The sequence below is a fragment of the Solea senegalensis genome, linkage group LG11 (genome assembly GCF_019176455.1).
Source record: "Solea senegalensis isolate Sse05_10M linkage group LG11, IFAPA_SoseM_1, whole genome shotgun sequence".
Lineage (NCBI taxonomy): Eukaryota > Metazoa > Chordata > Actinopteri > Pleuronectiformes > Soleidae > Solea > Solea senegalensis.
In genome coordinates, this window is record NC_058031.1 from 6,683,938 (window position 1) to 6,709,513 (window position 25,576).

The 25,576-nt window shown below is 37.9% G+C and overlaps 1 protein-coding gene across 1 annotated transcript; it reads right to left on the reverse strand.

The window, feature by feature from the left end:
• Positions 1 to 105: 105 nt before the first annotated feature.
• On the reverse strand, positions 106 to 14,725 carry LOC122776812 (immunoglobulin-like and fibronectin type III domain-containing protein 1). Its single transcript, XM_044037534.1, has 26 exons — positions 14,707 to 14,725; positions 13,925 to 14,047; positions 13,610 to 13,749; positions 13,442 to 13,541; positions 13,254 to 13,339; positions 11,264 to 11,495; positions 10,801 to 11,073; positions 10,242 to 10,703; positions 9,987 to 10,076; positions 9,725 to 9,805; positions 9,376 to 9,462; positions 8,937 to 9,017; positions 8,545 to 8,667; positions 8,147 to 8,242; positions 7,061 to 7,185; positions 6,221 to 6,362; positions 5,847 to 6,140; positions 5,085 to 5,381; positions 2,897 to 3,076; positions 2,677 to 2,805; positions 1,723 to 2,031; positions 1,542 to 1,627; positions 1,260 to 1,452; positions 877 to 1,173; positions 464 to 790; positions 106 to 368 (listed from the first exon to the last, which is right to left on the reverse strand). Exons 1-26 carry the CDS (start codon positions 14,723 to 14,725, stop codon positions 364 to 366), a joined length of 4,377 nt encoding a protein of 1,458 aa, XP_043893469.1. The 3' UTR covers positions 106 to 363.
• Between the last annotated feature and the right edge of the window lie 10,851 nt (positions 14,726 to 25,576).

Genomic DNA, 25,576 nt, shown 5'->3' on the forward strand with positions numbered 1-25,576 from the left:
TAAATAGTTTTGAAATTATAGTTTATTGATATTTCTCACAATCTTTGCTTCAACATCAGAGAACCCTCTTCATCATTTGTCCACGATACCATGACCAGTCAACTCTCTGCAGCTCATTCTGATTTTATTTACCAAACACACAGTTAATCATTTTCAAGACATGCACAAATGCAATGATTTATTTGTATTGTTTTTGTTTTAAGGTGTCATTTCTGCAGCAGTCTTGTATCTTTTGATGATCTTCAGTTGATGAAGTAAATCCAAGCAGGAAAACCACTACAACTCAAATATTCTGATCGATAAATCTTCATTTTAATACTTTTATTTTTCAAATACTTTTCACATCATAGTATTTGTAGTTCTTCACTCTGTAAAGGAATAGAGAGTTAATATCATTTGATGTGCCTTTTACTCACATATTCTTTACCATTGTAATTGCAGTGCAGGTGTGTTTCTCTCTCACCTCTGATACTAACGATTGTGGAGGATTCAGCTCGTCCCAGGGCGTTTTCTGCACAGATGGTGTATTCCCCCATGTCTTTGAGGCCCATGCAGAGGATCAACATGGTGCAAACGCCGCAGGTTTCGGAGATGTAGTAGTTGGTATTAGTATTTAGACTGACGTGATTTCGATACCACGTAATACGAGGTTTGGGATTTCCCTTCACTGCACAGCTCATATAGCACTCATAGCCTTTGGGTGCAGTGCGAAGCTTCAGGGGAACGATGAAGGTTGGAGCACATCGCAGATCACAGTCCTTCCTGGTTGGTACTTTTAGGACAAACTTTTCTACAAAAGAGAAGTTGATGTAAGTATTATTTCTTTGACTCACAGGTAAATATTTGACCTTTGAGATTATATGATTAAAAACAAACCGTTCTTCTTCTCCATCCCCCAGGTCGGTGACTCAGAGGGTGCAGATACGCCGATGTCATTTTTGGCATACACTCGGAAATTATATTCCCTGCCGAGCATGATGTTGCAGACTGTGAACTTATGATTGAAGAGTCGTTCAGCCACTGTGGTCCACGTTTGCTTGGTAGAGTCTAGTTTGGTCACCATGTAGTGAAGGCGGTCATCGCGCTTCTCATCAGGTGAAGGTTCCCAGATCACTGTCACTGTTCCTGGCACGTTTTCCTCCAGTTCTACAAGTCCAGGAGCCTTTGGATCATCTGTGAACATTGTCAGGTGCACTTGCCTCACATGTACTTACAGTAAAGACAAAATGATAGAGTATATAGTAATTCATAAACTTTACCTGTGACCCTGACCTCTGTATTGAATGTCTCCTGTCCTGCAAGATTCTTCACCAGAATAGAGTAGATGCCAGAATCAGAGCGCTCAGAGGAAGGAATAAACAACTGGGATGAACCATCAGAGTTACTTATTGTTGCTCGCTGTGTCATGGGCACATTATCCTTCATCCATATAATATCTGGCCATGGGGAGGCCTGGCATAAAATATAAAGTTCATTAGAAATATCATTAAAATTCTGGCATGGATCATTTTTTAGGTTGGGTTTGTCGGTACAAATCTTACCTCGAAGTTCACTGTGATCCTGACAGAGTTTCCTGCCCTCACCACCACAAAACTCTTCATCTTGCGGTTAGTGAACTTTGGCCTCACTAAAATGAACAATGGGGGGGGGGATGTTAAATAAGATAAATGATATAAGCAGGGTAAAAAGGTTATGCCATCCTTCCAAGAAGCGTTACCATACCAGGTGAGGGCATAGCAATGACGTAGTTGGGCAGCTCCTCTGGTGCACTCTCTCCTCCATCATTAGTCGCGATCACTCTCACCCAGTACATCGCCATGGACTTAAGGCCCTTCACACTGTAGGAAGTGGTGATGATGGGACTGCTGTTACAATGCGACCAATCAATGCAATCCGAATGCCGAATTTCAACAAAATATCCCTTCGCTTCATCCTGAATCCCTGTTTTCTCCACAGGTTTGGTCCAGGTCAGGACCAAGTGGGTGTAAGAAGTTTCTGTCACCTTCAGGCCTGTGACTTTACCAGGTGGCTCTGGGATTAATACAAATTTAACATGTCATGCCGTGTCAAATGTTGAAATAATTTATGAATGAGATGTATACACAAAGATATAATAACTATCAGAGGTGGAAAGAGTACTGAAATATTCTACTCAAGTAAAAAGTACCACTATCTTGACAAGATCTTACTTATGTATAAGTAAAAGTACTGGTCTAAAAATGTACTCAGTTTAAAGTAAAAAAGTAGCTCGTTTAAAATTGACTAAAAGTTACATAGCTACTTTTTTAACAAGGTTGGGGTTCTTTCTAGTGATGTGCAAAAGGACAAGGGGACACAAATCTCACATTAATTGTTTTAAATCAAAGGCAAACCTTTACAAATTTAAGTGCTGACAAAATAAAATTTGTAAAGACATTAAGTATCAGTCAAAATGGGTCAAATTTCAGAAATGCTTCAACTTTCTTACTCAGGGACCTTAATTATTCACCTGTTCTTGTCATTCACTGCCAACGTTTTTTCAAGAGTACACAAAAACCTACTCAGTTACAGTAACGCAAGCAAATGTAATTCATTACTTTCCACTTCTGATAACTATATCAATACATTTTCAAATGTAGAACACTATAATATGTGTTATTTATTCCACAAATATGTGATATGTGACCAACAACTTACTCTTGGGATCCCGTGCAAAAACAAACTCTGACGGGTTGCTAAATTCACCAGCTCCTGAGAGGTTTATGGCCGCAACTCTGAATTCATATTCCAAACCAGCCATGACATCCTTTACTGCATATTTCTTGTCTGCAGTCAATTTTAAACACAGAGCATCAACAATAACATCACTGTCACAGATTAAAAGTGTGGTGAAATTTAAAAATAAAAAAATGCTGACCTTTTATTAGCTCATCCAGGGTGTTGACTGCAGTCCAGAGATTACTCCCCTTTTTGCGCTTTTCCAGAATATAACCTAGGATGCGTGAACCTCCTGTGTTACTAGGTGAAGCCCAGCAAAGGTTAATGCAGTCGTCAAAGGCACTGACCACCTGTGGGGCTGCTGGAGGGCCAGGGAACGCTGATGAGTGGAGAGATATGATGTATTATTCAAGGTTGTAATAAACAGTAATATTGTTATTTTATAATCCAATCTAATATGTTTGGACTTTTCTGTGCTGATCAAATAAGAGACACAACTGGCATTTACTGTATTTCAATAAATTGTCTGGGTTAATTGGAGAAGACATAATATAGACCATTAGCATTTAAAGTAGTTGCACAGCAGGGGGCAGCAATGGCATTTCATTGGGAGATGATCAAAAAGGTCTCTGCTTTTCATCATGTTTTTTCAGACATGCCACAGGAGGAAAATTAAATATGTAATGCAGTTACAAATTTTTAAATTACAATTATTTACCATTATCATAGCAAACAGCTAGAAAACTGTCAGAGAGCAAACCTCTAAGACTCCAATACTCCAAACATAGATTAAACATAACCTCCTTGATGGAGGTAATAAATATTGCTGCAAATGTAACTGTAATAAAATGAATGCAACCTGTCAGTTAGTCAATAAAAGCATAAATATTTCACAAAACTGCAACTTCCCATATATTGTGTATCTTGTCAGTTTTTGACAAATCTATATGGGATTTGATTTAGATGGAATATGGGATGGAAGATCTGTTAAGACTTCTGTAACACGTTTGTTCTGGCCCTGGTGTGTTTTCTCACAAACGAAATAAAGTTTTTACAAAACCCAATGGATTCTCTGAGCTTAAGCCACGCCCACACCTGCCTGGACCTGCGTCAATTACGGAGCACGCTGTTGCTGCAGTTTGAACTTTTGAATGGCCCAGGATCAGCGTTGGAAAGGAAAAACCGGACAACAGACGAAAAAAGTTTGTGTTTATGTCAACAGCAAATGTTATTGAAGCATGGGTAAGTGTTACATGAACTATTGAACACAAAAACATATGGTTAAATCACTAAAGTATCTTATGTTTGGTCACAACTAGCATCACAATATGAACATGCTAATAGCTCAGTAAGCAACACGCTAGTATTAGCATGGTTATGTTGTAGCATTGTTCCCCATTAAAAGTCACAATTTAGATTAAAAAAAGGTTTTAAAGGGAAACTTGAATTGTTGAGGAAAGAGAAGACAATGGCAGAAATGGAACTGCTCTAAAACACCTCAGAAGAATAGGGAGCTGTACTAAAGACAGAAGGAGGTGGTAATGCTACATTACAGATAACACCAGTAAAGCACCAAAGAAGAAGAATGAAAAGGGAAGGCCCTCAACTCTGGTAGTAAATCTGTAGAAGGTATCTTTCTGACTTTCAGTGAGATGTTGAAGGGTGATTGTGTGGCTATACCAGAAGCAGCCTTCAAACTTGACACTCCTTTGTTTTTTCCAGCAGGAACAACATGTGGAGAAGAACTGGGACTTGTTTTTGGAAGTACTTTTTCAGATATCAGATACAATATTCACCGACTGCAGAGATCAAAGGTCTGCGTAGGAAAACTAAAGCAACACACCACTCCCCTGTGACTAAAACTCCTACATGGATGTCTTTTTCAAGCAGACCCTCAAAAAACAGTAAGTCAATCTCGCTTGCATTGTGATTGTGGTGATATTAATATTTTGTAGACCGCTGTGTCATACTGAACCTTGCATATACAGTACTTATCACTTTTATACTGGCTTGTTTTTGGCTGTGGAGGAATGAAAGATGCATTTTGTTTCTGTTTCCGAAACGTAGTGTGTGTAGAGCTCTTATTTGTGCAGTGTGATGTTGTCAGTGTGTTCCATGGCTGTCAGGTTAATACCGGCGGTTTGTTTGTCAAACAATACCATGTTGACCATGATGATGACATTTTTCTGACTCAAACCAAGGTATTCTCGTTTATGAATCTGTCCTGACCACGTTTGAGCTGTCCCTTTTGACATAAAAGCAGCGTACATCAAGCTACAAACTAAAATCTCAGCAGTTAAGTTTCACTTATGTAACATTTCTATCTTAAAGGCTATAAATAAGACAAATTGCAATCACGTACAGTTTACAGCACCAGTTTTGCTCACCCAGTGTGCCTGCTTGCATTTCATCAGTCTCCATAACTTCACTTGTGCCCTCCGCCGTCACTGCTCGGACACGGTAAAAATATTTGCGGCCATGGTCCACGTCTGTGTCACGGAAGCAGGGCACTACTGGAATTTCCCCTAGTTTCTTCCAGGTGTTTCGTCCCACTCGCTGACGCTCAACTATGTAGTTTGTCACTGGTGAGCCGCCATTATCCTTTGGCGGCCGCCACTTAAATTCAATGCATGTAGCTGAGCTCTTTGTTACCTCTGCAGGGCCCAGAGGTGTGGTGGGTTTGTCTGAAATGTTGAAAAAAGTATTTTATAACACAAAAACTTTGAAAAATGAGAGACAGCAAGTACCACATTTGGGCTTTTTCATTACTGTAATTGAGAGATAATTATAGAAAAAACGTTGGAGATACAGGCAACCATGACAGGTGTAGTTTAAACAAAATTATTTTTGTCAAGCTCTGAGTGGCATTTTACGACACAACCTGTCACATTCTCGCAGTCTGAGACTCTGCTGAAAGGAGAACAAAAAACATTTTTGATCTTTCAGTAAGTAATGCAATGAGCTAGGGTAATCTATGACACACTGCACACTGTTTTTGAATTTAAGGCTTGGCAATATAGCTAAAACTGTTCATACTAGAATAGATTTATTTTAAATTGACTTCGTTTTGGTTGGTTCAAAAGCTGAAAATCTCAGGGTTAGAAATAATGTCAATACAAGTTCAACTTCAGTGGTGTTCATTGACTCACCGAGCACAATTAGCTGTGAAACTGCCTCGGTGAAGCCGTGTTCGTTCTTGAGCTTGATCTTGATCTCTCCTGATTCCCTCCTCTGGCACCTGCTAAGAAGCAAGTGGCTGTGACTTGCAGAGTTCTCTATCTTTGTGTTGCTGTCATCTTGGAGCTCTTCTCCCTCTCTGTACCAGTGAACCTTTATGGGTTCATGGCCAACAAAATGCAGTTTGAAAATGGCGGTGTGACCCACTTTCACTTTAACAGGCTCGGTGAAAGCATGGAGGTCTTCAGGGTCAAACCTTGGGGGATCTAGATAAAAGGAATTTGGGGGATCATTTTCATGATGTGTAGCTGTTAGTGATTAGTGTTATCAAGATGAATTCCCAAACCTTCAACGCTAATCATTGCCTCTGTCTTTCGACCATCTGCTTCAAAACGATATTTCCCAGAATGCTCTTCGGTGCACCTGATTATCATTAATTTATGGATCGCACCATCTTTAGTGATAATAACATTTTCATTTGGGGATATCTGATAGGAAAGTGGGAAGACATATGAGAATCAAGCAAAAACAATAAGGTAATTAGTCATTCAAATTAGAAACACTGCATGCTCCAAATGGCTTTGTGTCCAGCTGTGTTGTGTCCCACATAGGCACAATATTTTTAAACATCATTTGAGGTAAATCACAATGACTACATACCAATATGTGTATATGTATGTATGTATGTATATATATATATATATAGATCTATATCTATAGATATAGATAGATAGATAGATAGATAGATAGATATGTGTGTGTGTGTATATGTATGTGTATTAATTTTTTTTTTTTTTATTAAAAGCTAAAATAAATTGAATCCATTCGCAGATCCATGGCAGACTATTTAGAAAATCATGCTGTAACCTTTACTGTAATGGAGTACATTTATTTTCCCTAATGGAAAATACTAAATACTAAAGCACAAAACACAAGGTTCAGTTACATTTTGGACTAAAAGGGAAGACAAAACATACAAAAGCATATAAAACAATTTAGTCCACATTCATTACAATTCAATTTTCCTTTCTAGAAGTTATTATGAGGATACCTGGCTGTCAGTCCATGTTTTTAAATCCATTCAAATCTTGGTTTGTTTGTAAAATATCTCATACAATATAATCCTGAGCAGCACCATTTTACTGATTAACACCAGCATGATCATGAGTTTACCTGTCGGACTAACCTTTTTGCCATCTTTGATCCAAGCTCCTTCACAGTCGTCTTTGCTGATCTTACATATTAATTCAGCAGCCTCATTGATGATGGCACTGACATCAGACAATCCATAGATGAACTGGACCCCTTGATCTAATAAACAAACGTGAACCGTTGGTCATCATGACTGATAAGAACAGAAACACAGGAAAGCTGTTTTCTAAAATGGTTTATAATTGTTATTTTATTCTATTCATAAGATGCTTTTTCAGCTCTTAAAATAGCTTATTTTTTAAAACACTAAAAACTAAAAATTACTGTGAAATTGCTGTCTATTGATGTATATTACTAACATTAGTTTTCTTTGTCAAAATGTTGTTCAGCTGTATTGTCTCTGTTTTTAAATAGAAAAGTAACTCCCTTTCTCTCTTATTTAAGAAGCAAATGCAAAATGACAACAATCATTTGAGGTAGTGGTGTAGTTGTGGGAACTTGTAAAAGTAACCTAACAACAATACTTTGTTTATACTATTTTTTGCACTTTAAGTAGTGGTGGTTAACTTTAGCCTCCTTGTAATCATTGCTTCTCTGATGCTTGATCTGCTTCAGAATCGATACTGAAGTCAAAACAATTCTTGACTCTGTAGTGCACTGTGCCCTAAACCACAGACTTTCTCCAGCAGCGTGGAACAGCTTCTTTGTTAGCGATCATTATCTATGGGTACAGAGCTTCTGAAGTGAAACAGACTATTGGCCTAACAGAGTTGTTTCAATTTTAGTGAGGTGCTCCACTATATCATGTGTTTCAATTACTTTTGTTTCTTATTGCTGAAGTTTGGAACATTGCTGCGCTAAAGTCAGTCCTCAGGTGATTATTGATTTTATTTGTCACAATCGCAGAAACACAAGGTAAATAAGAATAATATTTGTTCCTTATCGAGTTTTACATGCACATTATTATGCAACACAGTATCTTAAAATTAGTCACTTCTTTAATTGTTTACGTGATGGTCACCACAAGCTTAAATGAGTAAAGCTTTACATTCAGCATGTTAGATGCATTCAAATAGAGCCCCCCCTCCATTGCTGTTATTCAGTCACAACCTTCACTTACCTATCACCAGGTCTTCTATCAGCGGGCCTTGCCTTTTACGTCTTGTATGTGTGGCAGAGCCAGTGGCATCAACAGTCTCATCACAGTCACTGCGTTCTTCAAGACATGTTTTCACTTCAATATTCAATCCTTGGCTTTATATTGTCAATTAATCAGTTTAAAGTGAAGTTTCAGATAAATAATGTTCATAATAAGATCATATAGTATGTACAGTACATAATTAAACTACCATTAAATGATTTGTCAATGGAAGCTACAATTGCTTTATTTGCCTATACAGAAAAAAAAAACTATCTTTCTTACCACACACACTATAAACTAACCAGAATGAACAGTTTTTTATCCATATGTTATTTTTATAACGCACCTCGATTAATGCACCAGTTGTGGTCTCTTACCATTGTCTCCTGTCTGTAGCTGTTGGTTTTGCTTTGTATGACTTGGATGCTTTAATTTGCCAGTGGAGTCTTCATCAGTGTCACTGTCACTGTTGTCTTTGTCACTTGCTGCGTCATTTTGATCTGTTTTAGAGCCACAACATTTAGTGAGGACACATTTTCACTTTACACAATGGAGTTTAATGAATCCCAAAGACTATTACTATTATATGAATTCACTTTTCTCACAAGCTTTCCATTCTGAAAAAAAATGTAGCAACATGGACAATACATCTTGTATTGTTCTCACCTAAACTAGGACAAGAACTCATTAAAATCCTCTAGAAAGTATACCTGGTACAGGTACGATTAATCAGTGAAGTCAGTGCAGTATAATGCCTTTTGTGTCTCACCAGATTGTTGTCTTTTTTGAACTGTTCTTGTGTGCCTTGAGAGCCTTTTATTTCCAGCAGAGTCACTCACTTCATTTTGACCTGTGGCACATTCAAATCTGGGTTATTGTTAATATTCTATACGTTTTCAGTTGGACGCTTTGACACCACCAATACTATTCAGAAAACAAGTGGATACTAAGTGAGCAAAAACGCATTACAGCCAGTCTAACCACAGTCACTGTGTTGACATGCTTTCACTTTAGGTTAAAGCATAGGTTTTCATAGTAATTTCAATTTGTTTCAAACCTCTATGACTTAACCATGTATACTATTTAGAGAAAGAGTGTTACATATAGGACCTAATATCTTGCTTACCACATACACCATAAACAAACCAAAATTGTTTTGTGATCATTACAAACACACTTGCATTAATGTACCAATTCTGTTCCCGTACCGTTGTCTCCTTCCTTGACTTGGTTAATAGAGTCCTCATCACCCTCACTGTCACTTTCGTCTTTGTCCCCTGCTCCTTCATTCTGAGCTGTTGTAAAACAACAGTGAGGTCATTTTTTGTTGTTCACAGTGATATTCCAATAAGTTACTTTCAGTCAGCAAAAACATTTAGTAGTAACATGGCGATCAAGACAAGACACCTTGCTTTGTCCCCACTCAAATTAGGACAAGCTTTTGTTTTCTCATTTCTTCTCTAAAAAGTATATGTGATACTTTTTAATTGTTAATCAGTTGTAGTACGGTAATCTCTTTCATACTGAATATACTGTATGATGTCTTTTGTGTCTTACCGGATGTTTGTTTTCGTTGAATTTTCCTTGTTCCCCTTGAGCGTCTTTTGTTTCCACCTGAATCAGTCACTTCATTTTGACCTTTGGCAAACATTTGAATAAAGGTTAATGTTCCGTCAGTTCAAATACATATACTGCTTTGAAAATAAGTATGTATATTAACTGAGCAAGAACACAATTGGCCATAAAAGTCGGGTCAGTGCCAAATAATCGACAATTACAGAAACATAGATTATAAGAGTGAATTTTCTACTTATTTTACCATTTTCTTTCTCTCCATGCTTTAATCTTGAGTTATCGGCATATTTTGTGAAGGCCTCACTTTCTTCAGAATGTCCTCCATCATCTGCATCTGTGGTATGTCAGTTATAAAATATTTCACCTTTTAAATCAAAGTTACAAATGTGACCGGAATGATTGGAACATTTTGTGTTAAACCTTTCTGGTTAGTGCTTCAAGGGGAATGCAATGTAACTTTCCTTGAAGTAATTTGATTATTTAGAACATTTGAATTTACCTGTTAATTTGTTGAAATCCTTTTGATCTGATTTGATGGTCCTGCGGTCACTGACTGTCACTGGCGCTTCTGTTTGTGTTACACACCCCGAACCATCTAATTTTGGTGAAATTCCATCTCCCTTTGCGTTGTTTGTTTTTACTTTCTCTTGGTGTCCTGTTTGCTCAGAGAGAGCACTGGCTCTTGCTGTGTCAGGCTTGTCCATTACTGCTCCAGCATTTCTACCCAGACCAGTGACCAGTGCTGTGTTTCCACCGTCCCTTCCACCTGTGGTAAAGGTATTTCCTCTTTTGAGTTGTCCTGCTTGGTGCCTTGCCTTTACAGCTGCTAGAATCCTCTCCATCTCCTTTTGGCTTTTTAGAAGTTGCTCTTTGGCCACTTTCTCAAGGTCATTCTGTGCTCCACCAACTGCTGTAGATTTACGAGGCTTTGTCTTACAAGCAGATGAAGACTCACTATAAGCTACAACATGAAAGACATCACATGATACGTTTATTTGTGAACGCCATAATTTTGGATATCTGGTTTGTATTGTCAACCTATAAATGATAGATTTTACCTTCCACAACCAGCCAGGCACTGCAGGATGTAATGCCAGCCACAGCTGAATAGATGCCTTTGTCCTGCTTCTTGCAGTCCTTGACCAACAACCGATGGATCAGTTTATGATCCGAAACTGTTATGTTATATTTTTCTCCATCCTGCAGAGTGCTGCCCTTGCCCATCCATGTGACGCTGGATAGTGGGTGTGTGAGGACACATTCAAAGAGAGCGTCATCTCTTTCTTGCACTTTAGTCTCCTGGATTTTAATAACAAATCCCACATTTGATACTGAAAAAAAGAATCATGCATAACATGATTATATTACAATGTTAAATGCATCACTAAATCAGCATGATTTCCTTTTAGATTAGTTTGGCTAAAGGAATACTGCAGCAAAAGAATTGTCAATATGAGTTTTGCCATAGATTGGACAAAGTTGATGGAACATTTTAGTGCTTTTCTCTTGCCTTGAACTTACGTTTGAAATCTCTAAGGAAGAGGTTCAACTCTTCAGCATCTTCTTGATTCAGGCCTGTGTCGAGGAGGTTGAGCCTTTCAACATCCCCCTGATTCATGATTCCCATACTCTCTTGTATCAAGCTTTTAATCGTGAAGTCCTTTGTCCTTTTACCAATCTTAAAACAGTGTTTGTCTGTTGCATTATCATCATCATCATCATCATCATTGTCGTCATAGGGATCTGGATCATCCTGCCAGGTTCACAGAATGGTTACAGACTAAATGAGACTTTCATATTTGGAATAATAGACTCTGTGTTTTTTATGTTTTCATAATTTCAAATAGTGGCTCTGATTTAAAAAAACAAACAAACAAAAAAACATAAACACAACCATCAGGAATTGAGTACAAAAACTTTTTGTCCTTCTCATTTTTTTCAACTGCTGTTATGCATCAGTAACTCTTTGTAGAGCTTTGAGTGTCACGTAACTCACTTGGCTCACACCACCATGTTGGCAGGATAAGCCCCTGAAAATGATAGTGCCGATTTCAAGCTTTAAGAGTTCACTGCACTCTTTAAATCCACAGATTGAGAAGTATATCAAAGAACCTGACAGACTGAATATCTGATCTTTACAATACCTCCGAGTGCTTTTCATAAGTATGGAAATGGCCAGAGCGGACATTATTCCAGACCTGCAGCATCACGACATCTTCAACTTTTTGATTAACTTTCCCCTCATCCTACTCCAGAGAACGCTTGCACATTGCAATAAAATCATGTAAAAAAAACAAACATATTTAAGTTAATTAGTGCTGGGGTCTCTAACCATGCTTAAGTTGGCATCCAGGTATGCAGCTTCCTATTTCGCAGTTAAGGGGAAACTTAACTATGATTGTTCCCCCTGTCAAATAGAATAAAGATTTTATGTATGTCATAACGTGTCTCAAAGTACAAAGAGGCTTTAAATCATAGTTAATCGTGCTTTCACACTTTCATTGTAGGTTTAGTTTACTCTTCACTGCTGACCTGGAAAGCTTCACATCTGGATGCCAACTTTAGTGTTGTGATTTAGTACTTGATACGAAGTGATCACAGAAGTGATCCACCTTTACCATCCTCGGTGTCTTTGGTGATCTGATAAGATGCTCTCCCATTGCCATAGCCTGTCCCTGACAGCTTGCCACCATTTTCACTTATTATTAATGAAGTTGTTTATTCCCTGAATAAGGATTCACTGTCACATGACCACTTGTGGGCCTACATGATTACATGACCTCTCACGAGCATTTTCCTTGTCAGGTTAGCCGTCTGTGGTTATGCAAATAAGGGGTAAAAAAATGGAAACACCAGCTCCATCAACTAGGTGTGTGATGTTTTTTTAGTTGTATGCTGAATGTACAATTTACTTGGGGAATCTTTCTACACTGTTGTTAACTTATTTGTCTTTGAATTTTGAATTTGAATGCTAGAGTTTAAAGAAAATAAGAGTTTGCTTTTTAATTTGGTTAACTTGTTTTGGGAATACAGCAGGAATTCACGTTATTTGCAGAGTTGAAGTAGGAAAAGAAACATTACTAACTCTTTATAACAGCCTTTATGATTTCCATTGAAAATGTATTGTTATCAAGGGATCACAGTGCAACCATTATTTTTTTTTACATTACATGTCATTTAGCAGACGCTTTTATCCAAAGCAACTTACAATATAACCTGCCAGGAGTGGAGTTGAACTTGCGACCATGAAGTCTTTTGCACACAGGGCATCGGTCTTAACCACTGAGCCACTCCACCATTTTTCCCAGTATTTAATTTATTGCATCTTAATTTATCTGTTTTTTTTTTTGTTTTTTTTTAAACAATGTTCTATATTAAGACTACTAAGTCACACAGTATGGTATTTTGGTTTTAATGAAATGACAAATTGATAATTAACTTGCTTGTTAATATTGCTATATTGCCTAGCTGCTGATAATGTACTTTGTATGCAAGCTGAGAGTTTTCATACCTTACTCATATTTTGCATTCGCTCCTTTTTCTTCTCTTCCATTTTCTTGAGAATCAAATTAAGGTCTTCAACACCATCTGTACTATCTGTAGAAGGTGAAAATGGCAAGTTTCAGTCTGTCAGTTTTCCAAGATTTCAAATACAAACAAAGAATTAATTGTTCAGTATAAGGTATTAACATGCCTTACCCCCAGTCACACTTAATGTTGCTGTACATACAGCTTTACCATATTTGTTCACAGCATTGCATTTGTATGTGTCGGTGTCAGCAGCAGACACATGGTGAATCTAGAAATACAAATAACATATGTACAGATTAAGGATATTTATGGCAATTACGGATGTGATTTACTCACCTCAAATCTGTACTCCCCAGTTGATTCATCATATTTGCTCTGAAATTTGTCCTTATCTGAGGTAGTCCCCTTAGCTCTTCTCCATGACACCTCTGGTTTTGGATCTCCTTTCACCACAGCCTTAAAAACGGCTACTTTTCCTTTTGGATATGCAAATATATTCCATCGTCATTTAAATGTTTACTGTTGTGGCAACCAGTTAGGTGGTCAACTATCGTTAATTCAAGAAATGTGCTCTCTTGTTTCACTTTAAGGCATCATATACATGAGCATGCCACCTTTTGTGCTCTGTTAAAATGATAAAAAGAAACAAACCTTTCTGGACGGTCACTGGAACTGGTTTACATTGGAAATCTGGTGTGCTTTTTCCTTCTGGTATGTTTACCTCATACTGTGTGATTATCACACCAGGAGTCTTAGATCTCTTACGGATGACAGCTAAACAAAGCCAGCAAAAATTATAGATAAATAGCAAATATGATATCTTGAAATTGACAAAGCAGAAATCATTTTGGCACATTAAGATATTAAATAAATAAATAAATAAGTAAGTAAGTAAATAAATAATAATGTTTTTAGTAGAATCTTCAGGAATGTAGAGATGGTGCTTTGTTTGTTGACAGTAACACTTTCCAATTGGCTGCCATACACATGTATACCTAAAGTGCACTGTGAACGTCATTGAGGTCATTTCAACTCCCCATTATCCCAGTGATGATTAATAGCAAAACGATAAAATGGAGACATTTTTCTGAACCTCCTGTATAGTACGGTATATGAAAAGAAACAATGTCCCTGCACACCGTTAATCAATCACTACTTATATGGTAGCTCATGTGTAGCTGCACGAATTAGGGCTGCAATTAAGGATAATTTCATTCCAAGTAGTCTGTCACTGACTTGTTTATTTATTAAATTTCTAAATGTCGGTCAGAATTTAGTTAAAATGTTGTTTTTTTTATGATGAAGAGACAAATCTCGAAGGGATGTTTTGCATCCAATACATAATCTACTCATCATTTCAACATACGATGTGAACTGCTAGTCACTTGGACATTCTACACATGGACTCAATCACTCTCATTCTCCACCTGTACCAACTGGACTATTGGGCATTTTGTTATCAAGGCTTTTGACACTCAAAGATAGAGGATCACACAAGAATCAATAGAGAAATATATTCATACAGGGATTAGTGATTATTATTACAAGGACAGAAATAGGATAACTGCCACCCTGTCAAATGTGCAACGAAGGGCGACTGATATGACAAGGCACAGAAGCGATAATTCAGGTTATCAACACAAAAACACGACAGGTCGTAAGCAGACACCATATTCAATAAAACATAATGTGTTATTCAATATTTCCATTATTCATAATAACGGTTCACACAGTGCAGTCATGCATCAGGACCGCAACACCCTGTTTGTTTTCCAGAAATTAAAAAGGGTCTTTCGTTTTACCTGTCTTGTTGCCAGACACTTCATTAAAATGTTGAATATATTGATGAACGATGGAGAAACCTGTGTGGAAATAATGTTAAATACACTAGATCATTTAAGGGTCGATACAGTGCTATGGCTGTAAGAAATTGTTTTTATACATAATATATATATATAATACGTGTCAAACAGAAGCCATTTCTTATTAGTTGAAATTGTAGGTCCATGTCCCATGGAGAAAATTGTAAAAGCATTTATAACCCTTTTAAATGAAGAACACACATAGTGTTACAAATAACCATTTAATACTAGTTTTGGTGACTATCTTCAATGCATAATAATTGCAAACATTTAACGTAAACATACAGCAGAACCTTGCATGTTTTGAAAAATTGGAGGTATGTGAGAGTGTAAAGAGAGTTTTTGCTTTTTTTAGCTGAATCAGTATTATAATATTAAAAAAGTTGTTCAATACAGTACATTATTGCATAAATGTCTAACATGTGATCTTAATCTCTGCTGCAACACCGCCCAGTATGCTATACTGACATCCGCCGACTTTATTTTAATAAGAAATGAGTAAAGACTAATTTAGAATAAATAGACAAAAGGAAGATTGCATTGCTGTACTTTGTCTTGTAGTGGGACCTGAGTTTTTTGCCCTTTTCCACATTTTGGCAGCTGCCAAAAGGATGACCTGCAAAAAGAAAGCAAAGCTTTAGTGTCAATGACAAAACTAGACAACATTTCTTTGCAGTATATAGTATTGTATTGGTGCTTTTATATTCTGCTTGGTTTATATTGACAGAGGACACATTCTTCTGACTAGTATAATATTTCTGTTTGTCAGCCCTGTAAAGCCTCATTCAGGATGCAATTTCCCAAGATGTCCAATCATTTTTCATGAGCAGACCACCTTTAGGCTGCTGAATCCACGTTATTTTAACTGCACTGGCACCGCGGTCCCCTGGCCTCATCTTATAGGCACCACTTGCACAAGAATAGACACAATCCAATGTTTAGCACATTACTGAGGCACAGTAAACAATATATATTGAGCTTTGTGGGTTGCCTTCAGTTATGTGTGACTGTGACAAATATGTTTGTGCCATAGGTTTGGAATGCTTAAATAAACATGTCAGTCCTACTACATCTGTCCATGTCTATCTACCCATCTTTACACAAGGAGCAAGGTCAAGATGTCAGCCGGTTACATTTTTTTATGACTCGACGATAGCGGTTTCTGAAGGCGATACGTGTGCGTATATGGACGACAAAGAAAACCATTTTCTGCAGTTCAGAGTTTAACTGTGTTGTATTTTATCTTTCATTGGTGTTGACGATGATGGATAGCAACATTTTTGCGAGTAAACCTTTTCTAAAAGTAGGATCAATCACTTTGTTCTTATTCTGTTGACTGGTCTCTTGCTTACAAACACTAATGGTCACTCTCGAAGCCAAGTCATATTGAGCGCAAGATAAACATTGATGGTGCTCAGCTCACAAGTTATAGTTGGCTGTGATCCTGTAATAACATAATTACTGGTTGTTGGTTACACAACGCCTGGCTGCAGACTATCACTCCTTTGAGTGCTACATTGTCAGACAACAGAGGTTAGATGTTAAGTATTATTATAATTCAAATTTAGAATTTCTTATATTTGCACAGACACTAATCAGTGATGGGGAAATTTTACTTCTACATTTAACTTATTACATACCAATAGAACAAATTAAATGGGTACAGGAGCCACTCATCCACAGGCTGCCCATAATATCACTTATAATATACTACAATTAGGCACAGCAGTGGTATACCAAATGATAGTTTGGGAAAGGTTGGGTAAGTGAAACACATGGAGTTTAATTTGATCTTACTGTGTTTGTCATCTATGTTTGGCTGAATTTATATTGCAAACGGTATCTAATACCAAACCAGCATGTGTTATGTACTCAAGGAAAGAACAGTGAGACACAGGATCAGTCCTACTACTACTTCTACAATACAGAACAAACCAAGAGTAAACTCGCTAATCCAACAGAAATCTCTGAATTATCTTAAGAGCATGCTGCACCTCCACAGTTTTTCTCTCCATTATTTCATGAACTGCAATCCACCAAGATAGTACAAAGAAAGTGAGGCCTGACCTATGGTCACACACAGACACAAACAAACAGAGAGATAGAGGGGTTTACCTGTCTCCAGCTCTGTCCTCACACCCACTCAGACTTTGAAACTGGTTTTAAGATTTGAACTAAACTTGCTGCCTTCCTGGGTTGTCCCTTGAGATATCACGTTTGCTTTTGCTGCCTGCAAGCTTGTCCCTCAACAGTGACTTACAAGGACTTGCTCCTTCTATTTAGCCAGATGGATGCTCAAAGCGGGTGGGTTGTTATTAAGGGAGGGTAGTGTCGGGGGTAGTGGTGATGGGGGCACTGACAGCATGAGGTAAGAAGGGATGAATATAGCCAGAAGGAGAGGGAAGGGCTACCAATGACAAGTTGGCGACTCTGCGGCAGTAATTACTGATGACAGTGTGCTCATCTTTCACAGAGCAGTTGCTGACAAGGAAATGATTGGCAAGTTGATTTTGTCCGTCTGGTGTGATTCTTGTATACCTTGCACATATAGCTGTCAGAGGAAATAATAAAGTAGCATTTTGTGTTTTAAGACATCCACTTACAGATAAGTTGAATGTTATCAGCTGGAAATGGTTTCTCTTAAAAGAGACCGATTAGCTTTCAGTCGTACATCCAACAGGTGACCTTGTGTGCCAGTTAACAACCTTTGCTATTGCACTGGAATGTGACACTGATAAAATAATGTAGCTGTAGCCATACAGCCATACAGATCAAGTTGACTCTTGTTTGAACCCTACGTTTGCTTTGGATATTGGTGAAGACCAAATGTCTCGAACATGTCTTATCCTCCTTTGATGTGTAGTAATTGTATTACAGTGTGTTACATAATCAAGGTTATGGCATTCATGTTGAATAACACTTTGTTGTTGTTGCCCGGAGGTGTGAGTAACTTTGAAAAGGCAAGGCCAAGTGAAGAAGAAGGCACTGCAGCTTTGAAGGGCAAATACCAGAATGTCCCTTGCAGTCATCACATAACGATTCAAACTATGTATGTATTTTCTACCGTAAAAACATTTGTGGTGCATAAGAAAACAGAAAACAGATGCCGTCTTAGCAGGTGGGGACATCAATGGCTGACATTAACATGTTCTGTTTTTGCAGTTGCTGAGCTAATTTCCTTATGGGAGGGAACTATATTTGATTCCTGTTATGTTCTTTCCATGGAGACGTGTTTGTTTTTTGGCCACATTAGCAGCATGGCTCTCAGAAAGGATCTCCAGTTTTTTTTTTTTTGCTCCACCAACTGCCAAATCTTTAGAGTTTATTGTTTAACACACAATCACAATGTTAATTTAAGTAATAATCAGGCTTTGGCCTTATGCTTAACACAATCTGCTCCATGGAAACTGCCTATGGATGGAATGATGCATCAAAACCCAGGCTTCCAACATATTGGACAAGTCTGCTTCAACGGGCCAGGCATAGATAACATCTACACTGGCACAAGACACAAAGATGTCCCGTCATGCTTGTCCTTCCTCATGGAGAACCTCTAATGCATCTGAATAAGCTCTTGAGTGGACCTGATCTCGTATAAACCACCTAGATTAAGAATTAAACCCCTTTAGCCCAACCTCAATATATTGATGAAATGTCACGCTGCATAGCTTTCATTCCAGTCTCGGGGAACCACAGAGAGCTGCCGCCAAAGTGATAAGTAGACAGCCTAGCTTGCCTCTCCATAGTGTTGGTTGCTATTCTGAGGGACACCTCAGCAGTGCATCAACTGAGGCCTCAATGGTCTCTCTTCAGTAAGGAGTGGATATGTTCCAAATTGTTGTTCCCTGGTGCATCTTGGTCTGAAATTATCAGAAATGGGTTATCTCTCCAAGCTGTTAGGCATTTTGACTACTAGTAACTCCAACAAGTTGACTTCATCCACAAGTGCGCACCGCAGCAGGATCACATCTCCTTAGTAACGCATCTGAAGGGCTGCGAACACAACAAAGGTGTAATAAGATGAAGAAAGGTCAAGACTGAGTCTTTGAAAATGTTGAGATATTCTCACTCTTTACAGCTGCAACTAACGGTGATTTTCATAACGGATGTATTGATCGTCAATTATTTTCTTGATTAATCGAGTATTTGTTTGGTCCATCAAATGTCCACAAACCTTCAAGTCTTCAGTTTTAATGATTTCTTTGTCAAATGGAACTATAACACCAAAACATATTCAAATCTAAGAAGCTGACAAATGTGAACTTTTTGTTGTAATTATTTTATTAAAAAATGATAAATTATCGAATTATCGCTGTAGTCCTATCACTCTTTAATGTAAGAGTATTTTGTAGGCACATTTCCTTAATCTCTCATTACATACAGTATCATGGTCAATGTTAAATTTATTTATATATCGCTTTTCTAGTCTTTATGACCACTCAAAGCTCCTTCTCCCATTCACACCCGTTCACTTACACATTCATAGTGCATCTATGTGCAGCGCATTTTCTATCACACATCTTTCATATCCATTCACACAATGCAGACACAGCCGTCAGGAGCCACGTGGGGTTAAGTGTTTTGCTCAAGGACACATCGATCAAACCCACAATCTTCCAGTTGAAAGACGACTCGCTCTACCACTGAGCCACAGTTACCCTGTGACCATTTTATGACTTAATACAATATATGTCATACAGAATATACATTTAAAGCAAGCAGATCATCAAGACATTCTGTAAGAAGTGACAGGGGAACCCAGCATTTTCTTATTTTGATGGTGTGGCTGCAAAAAGAGCTTCACTGTTGTTTTAGTAAAACATTTTTGGCACTTTACTCTTTTGTATTCTCTTGATACTGTCACCTTTTCACCTAGGTTGCGGAGCATGTCCACTCAAAGAGCTGTGATTGTTTTGATACAAATGGCGCCTCTCACACGCCTCTGCAATGCTGATGTACTACCAATGCATATAAATCAAAGTGAACTCATGGCAGAGGGTGCAGAAGAAAGCAATGAAGGGCCTGTGATTGTGACACTCAAATTTATTGTATTGCCACCCAGGAGTTGCTGCATGCATGGCATACATTACCATTTTTAAGGCTTTCTCGAAAAAACTGTGATGGGTGTAATGTGTTCGTCCCTCAGATCTTTGCCCAACGATAAAAATGTATTTTATAATGCGCTAACCAACATGAAGAGGAGATGTGATATCCACAACAGAAAAGCCCAGTGCTGCTTTGATTTGAATGGGTTTACACAGCTTAAAATTGATTGAAGCTCTACGTACCTTTCTAATTCCTCTTCCTTATGAGAAGCTGCCTTGTTTGCAATTATCATCAATTCTGTGTGTGAAGTCTTTTTATATTTATGTGGCAAATGGTAATGCTCCAGTGACTGCATTTTTAGCCACACCAATAGTGTCAGACAAACTCTTTTCAGGCTTTTATTATTTATTTAACGTGAACGTGCACATTGTGTTTTTTGTGGAAACCTTTTTTTCAAAAACAATGTGTTGGGGTTTATCTTTTAATAGTGCACTTTTTAAAACTGGTATAATGTAGTAGTATAATTTATTGTTTATAATTCGATGGTCTTTCTCTGAAAAAGACCTTTGACCATGGGCTTTTTTCGGGCCAAACCACCAATAATATACGCTGCTGAGAGCACAAATTACAAGGTTGTGGTGCAGGTTATAGTGCGTTATGATTACTGCCATCAAAATTCCCTTTCAGTCTGGTTCACCTTTAGTCTGCATCTGCTTTTACGTGATTGTAATGATGTAACAACATGGCAACCAACATATTTTCCACCTCGACAAGTATTAACACAACATAGGAATCGTGCCTCGCATGATGCTATTCTGTTCATGAATGTACATACATTTTAAACACCTAGAATGTAAAAGATATAGCAAAAACAAAACAAATAAAAACAAATTGTATTTTTCAGATTTAGTCCTGTCACATACTTAATTGAAAACATGAAAATAGTAGAACACTTTAACTTCAACATTCTTTGTATCTGACAGTGAAGGCACATAACTCAATTCTCCTCGTATATGGTGAGTAAAAATGCCTTTATCTTCTTAAGATATGATAATTTCCTGCTATGAATTGCTCTTCGGGTCCTCATCACATCTTTCAGGCTGCCCATCCCATCCTCATTATTAAGCGTTCATAGACTATTGGCTTGATTAATACCACTCACTGACAAATACTGTCTTTTGAATCATATACTTAAGACCTGGCAAAAATACATACAAAACCCATAGGAAATTCCGTGATATAAATGATGGCTGAGTTCCATTTAGTTGGCATATTTCCATGCTGCGACACTGTTGCATTGTCCTGACATGCATGATTTGAGCAGAAAAAAGACCTATATTGCTCAATCTCAAAAACATGAGGTGTCTCTGGATTGTCACAGTGTCACTGGATTGTCACCTGGACTGTCTTATCACTGCACAATTATTTGTATATTGTCTGCAGCTCCTTTTACAAGTAGACCAATAGATTAAATTTAAAAAAGCTGAAATCTCACTAGAAGTGCATGCTATTGATGTACAATCTGTGAAAATATGCTTGGTGAATGTTCTTTGACGGAGCACCAGCCCCTCTGCTACTAGTATAAATGATCAACATTATTTGTTTTGACAGTTTATATTTAAGTTTTGTTCTTGGACCAGGCCATGTAAAATACCTCCTTGTTCTTTCTGTAACTCATATATCTGAATTAGATCAGTACTAGCAGGTTCTCTATCGAGTCTGATTATTGGACTCCTACATTAATAATATATGTCAGACTTTTTCCCCCTTTAGATTCCACAAGATGGCAGTAGATTTCCTTCCTTTGTAACAACCAGTGTCCAGAGCCAGATTTAAATAAACCCTTTGTGTTTCTTTGTACCCGTGGAATTATGAGAAGCACTCTCATCGTTGAACATTTTATTGTGTAGATATCCATCAGTGTAGCGTAGTTCAGTGTTTTTGTAACACAAGGCTCTTTAATTAACGTGTTTAAGTAAAAAAACAATTTTCTGTGCAAAGTGGGATCTGAGCATTTATATTCTCCGGGAAAAAATTAACTAGACCAATGCAAAAAATAATGGTTGTAAAAAAAGACTGTATACAGTATATTAATCTCGCATATAATGCAGTTTTATCATGCACTTTCCTTATTTGATTTTAAGCTATTTTTCATCTACTGAACAAGGCTCCCTATCTCTCAGCAAATCCCGTTCCATCAATGGTCCTGTGAGTAAATGAAGGCTATATATTTATATATATACTGTATAGAAACATGCGATTGTACAATCAACCTGATCTTCAACCCAGAATGAGTCTTTCATATTTATGTCAGGAGCAAGGTCAGCTCTATGCAGGTCACTATTTTGGAAAAGCAGGTGTTTACATTAGTCCACAATGGACAAACTGAACATCTTTTGAGTTTTGGTGCTGACTGAAGGCTTCACAGGTTCTCTAACACCTGCAATACATTTTGTGACATTCAAGGACTTGAACAAAACTCATAATTGTTCAAGCTTTCCTGTGTATTATAATTATTATAAAGTTTCCCCCTGGCTGGTTTGCGAAGAAAAAAACACAGTTGTCTTGAATCAAACTCAAAGCTGACACTGATGGTCACTGAACCAAGCAGGTCCATCAACTATCCTGTCAACAATTAATACCATGAGAAATACCCACGAGAAAAAGCTAATGCTGCACTGGAATAATGTTACTGCCATGGTTACACCTGCACAGAAATCAGTTGTCAAAATATGTCTCAACGGGGGAGTGTTTGTCATTTCAGAGTGTTTGTGTCACTTATTCGAGTGTAATGGGGCTCTGAGATAATTAATCCTAATTGGCCAAATCACCCAAATCTTTACTACAAACAGGCACATCATTTCTATTCAACAACATTTCCTGTCTTTTTGTCACTGTTTTTATGAAGGAGCAGACCCAGAATGTGGCACCTAAAATCAAATTAGCTTTGTGCTTTTCTTCCAGTATTGAGCAACTGCAGTTGTTGGCTCCTGTGTTAATTTTAAAGCTCTGTCTGGCTTCTGTCCCTGGTTTCGTATGAGACATCTGCACTTCATTTATGACTACCAGCTCTGACCCACTGGTCAACATAATTAGCATAATGCAAATCTAATCTGACACTGATTTTCTTTTGTGTAAACAGCTTGTGCAATAACAGCTGTAACAAAGAACAAAACAAAAGTTCACAGTCACTTTTTAATACCGAAACTACTTGTAGAAAACATGGAGATGACACTACATTTGCAAGTCACTGTGTGATATATGGTGTAGCAAGAGGTTATAAACAAATACACTGACATATTGTATTGTATTGTATTTTATATGTGTATTGGCATAAAAATATTTACTAGTAGAAATGATTGATTTATTCCAACTAAATTTCTGAGAATAAAAGGCCAAAACAGGGCCACACAGAGGCATAATGGCAAGCACTGTTGCCTCACAGTGAGAAGGTCACCGGTTTGGCTGAGGGCTTTTCTGTGTAGAGTTTGGTTGTTCTCCTTGAGTGTATTTTCTCCAGTTACTCTCCCCAAAAACATGCAGTGGTTAACTGGACACTCTAATGGCACTTTTCCACTATACAGTTCCGGCTCAGCATGGCACGGTGCAGCTTGGCACGGCTCGACTCTACTTAGGACCTACTCAATGTGGGTGGAGTCATCATAGCATGACTGAATCATTTTATATGCCACACCCAGTGCCGCCAATCAGTGGCCGGCAGTCTGTCAATGTCACATTGGCTCAGCTCATTTGGAATCTCGCCGAAGCAGGTACTTAAAAAGGAATATCCCGACTGGAAGAGCAAAAAAACCCAAAAAAAAACGAGTAGTCAAGCCGAGCTGAGTCAAATTAAGTTCCATAAGTTGACTGTAGGCGTGAATGGGAGAGTGAATGACTGTTTATCTCTATATGTTGGACCTGTGATTGACTTGCGACCTGTCCAGGGTGAACCCAGTCGGCTGGTATTGGCACCAGCTCCCCCATGACCCACATTTGGAGGATAAAGTCCTAGACCATGAATGAATCAATAAAATTTTCACGTTTCCAGGACAGCCGCCTAGCCTAGCATCGACTAGTAACCTGCACACAACATCTACCACCACAAGTACAAGTGATTCATCAATGAAGATATTATTATATCTTTTTATGCCGATTCAAAACGTGTGTCTGCCATTGATGGTAACAATGCAGTAATCTGATTCTGAACATCACATAATGCACAGTAATTGCAGTGTAAAATAAATGGAAGGTTGGGGTCTCGGCAAGCAGCCATTCGTTTAACCAATAAAAATTGGGTGAGGGGACAGATAGAATGGTGTTGCGTTGAGACCTATTAAGGTACATTACCTATTCATATTATAACTGTTGGAAGGAGAAAGGACATGTGTCTCCACACACCACAACCTTCTGTGTCTTCAACACTTGTGTGGTTCCTCTACAAAAAAAAAAAGCCAGAGTTAAATCTTTTTTAATGGCTCCGAGTGCAGACTCTTGTGGCAGTTTGAGTTGTGATCAAACTGGTGATATTGTTGCTGATAATGACTGGTGTCAGTGGCTCCCTATCTCTCAGCAAATCCCGTTCCATCAACCAACAGAACACACTTCACTGAGGCCATGATACTTAACTATCCACTTAACAAGATGGCACAGCAGAAGCAACAGCAGCAGTTTAGAAAAAAAGAGCAGCTCTGAGAGTGCCTATCAGTCTTTGAACTATGCTGCTGAAGTATGTTGCTGCAGAAGACCCACTTAATACAGAAGACGGCAGATATGCAATCTGAATTTCTGGGGCCATAAGTTGGACATTGAAAGCACTGCTAATAGAGGAGCTGTGGAGAACAGTTTGCATCGCTTTCATTTTCACATCGAAATTATTGATAAGGAATTTCCGCTTTCTACAGTAGACACAAAGCAATTTAAAATTAAATCACGAGTTGTGCATTTAACTCGTTTAACTGATTGTTAGATTATTATCTTTTAAAATTCTGATTAAAATTAAAAGATAGAAAGAGAGTTAATTGCATTTTTACTTGCACCACCAGACCTGTTAACAACTATGCTTTGGCGATCACATTACAATTGTCCAAGTAATGGTCATAATGTAGTAATGAATGTGATTGCAAATTGATTTTTCTGAAATCAATTTCTTCACCCGTCACCCAGGAGAGCCACTGGCACCCTCTCATTATACTCTGCTATCTTCCCTTACATTGCAATTTGTTTTTTTTCCCACACAATCATTTAACTTGATTATTACTGTAGACACGTGACACCTGTTCTAGTTTTTTCTCTTGATGACAGTGATTACAAATCTAGGTTGGATTGAGGTACACCTCACAAGACAACTTGACATCCATATCTTTCTCGTCAGTCATCTGTTTCTTGTCTGCCAACA

Excerpts from the sequence above, each read along its gene's own strand:
- LOC122776812 (XM_044037534.1), bottom strand. Across the intron at positions 5,382-5,846 it reads TTCACAGCTAATTGTGCTCG|ACAAACCCACCACACCTCTG; the intron begins GTGAGTCAATGA and ends TCAACATTTCAG. Across the intron at positions 1,628-1,722 it reads CATTGCTATGCCCTCACCTG|TGAGGCCAAAGTTCACTAAC; the intron begins GTATGGTAACGC and ends TGTTCATTTTAG.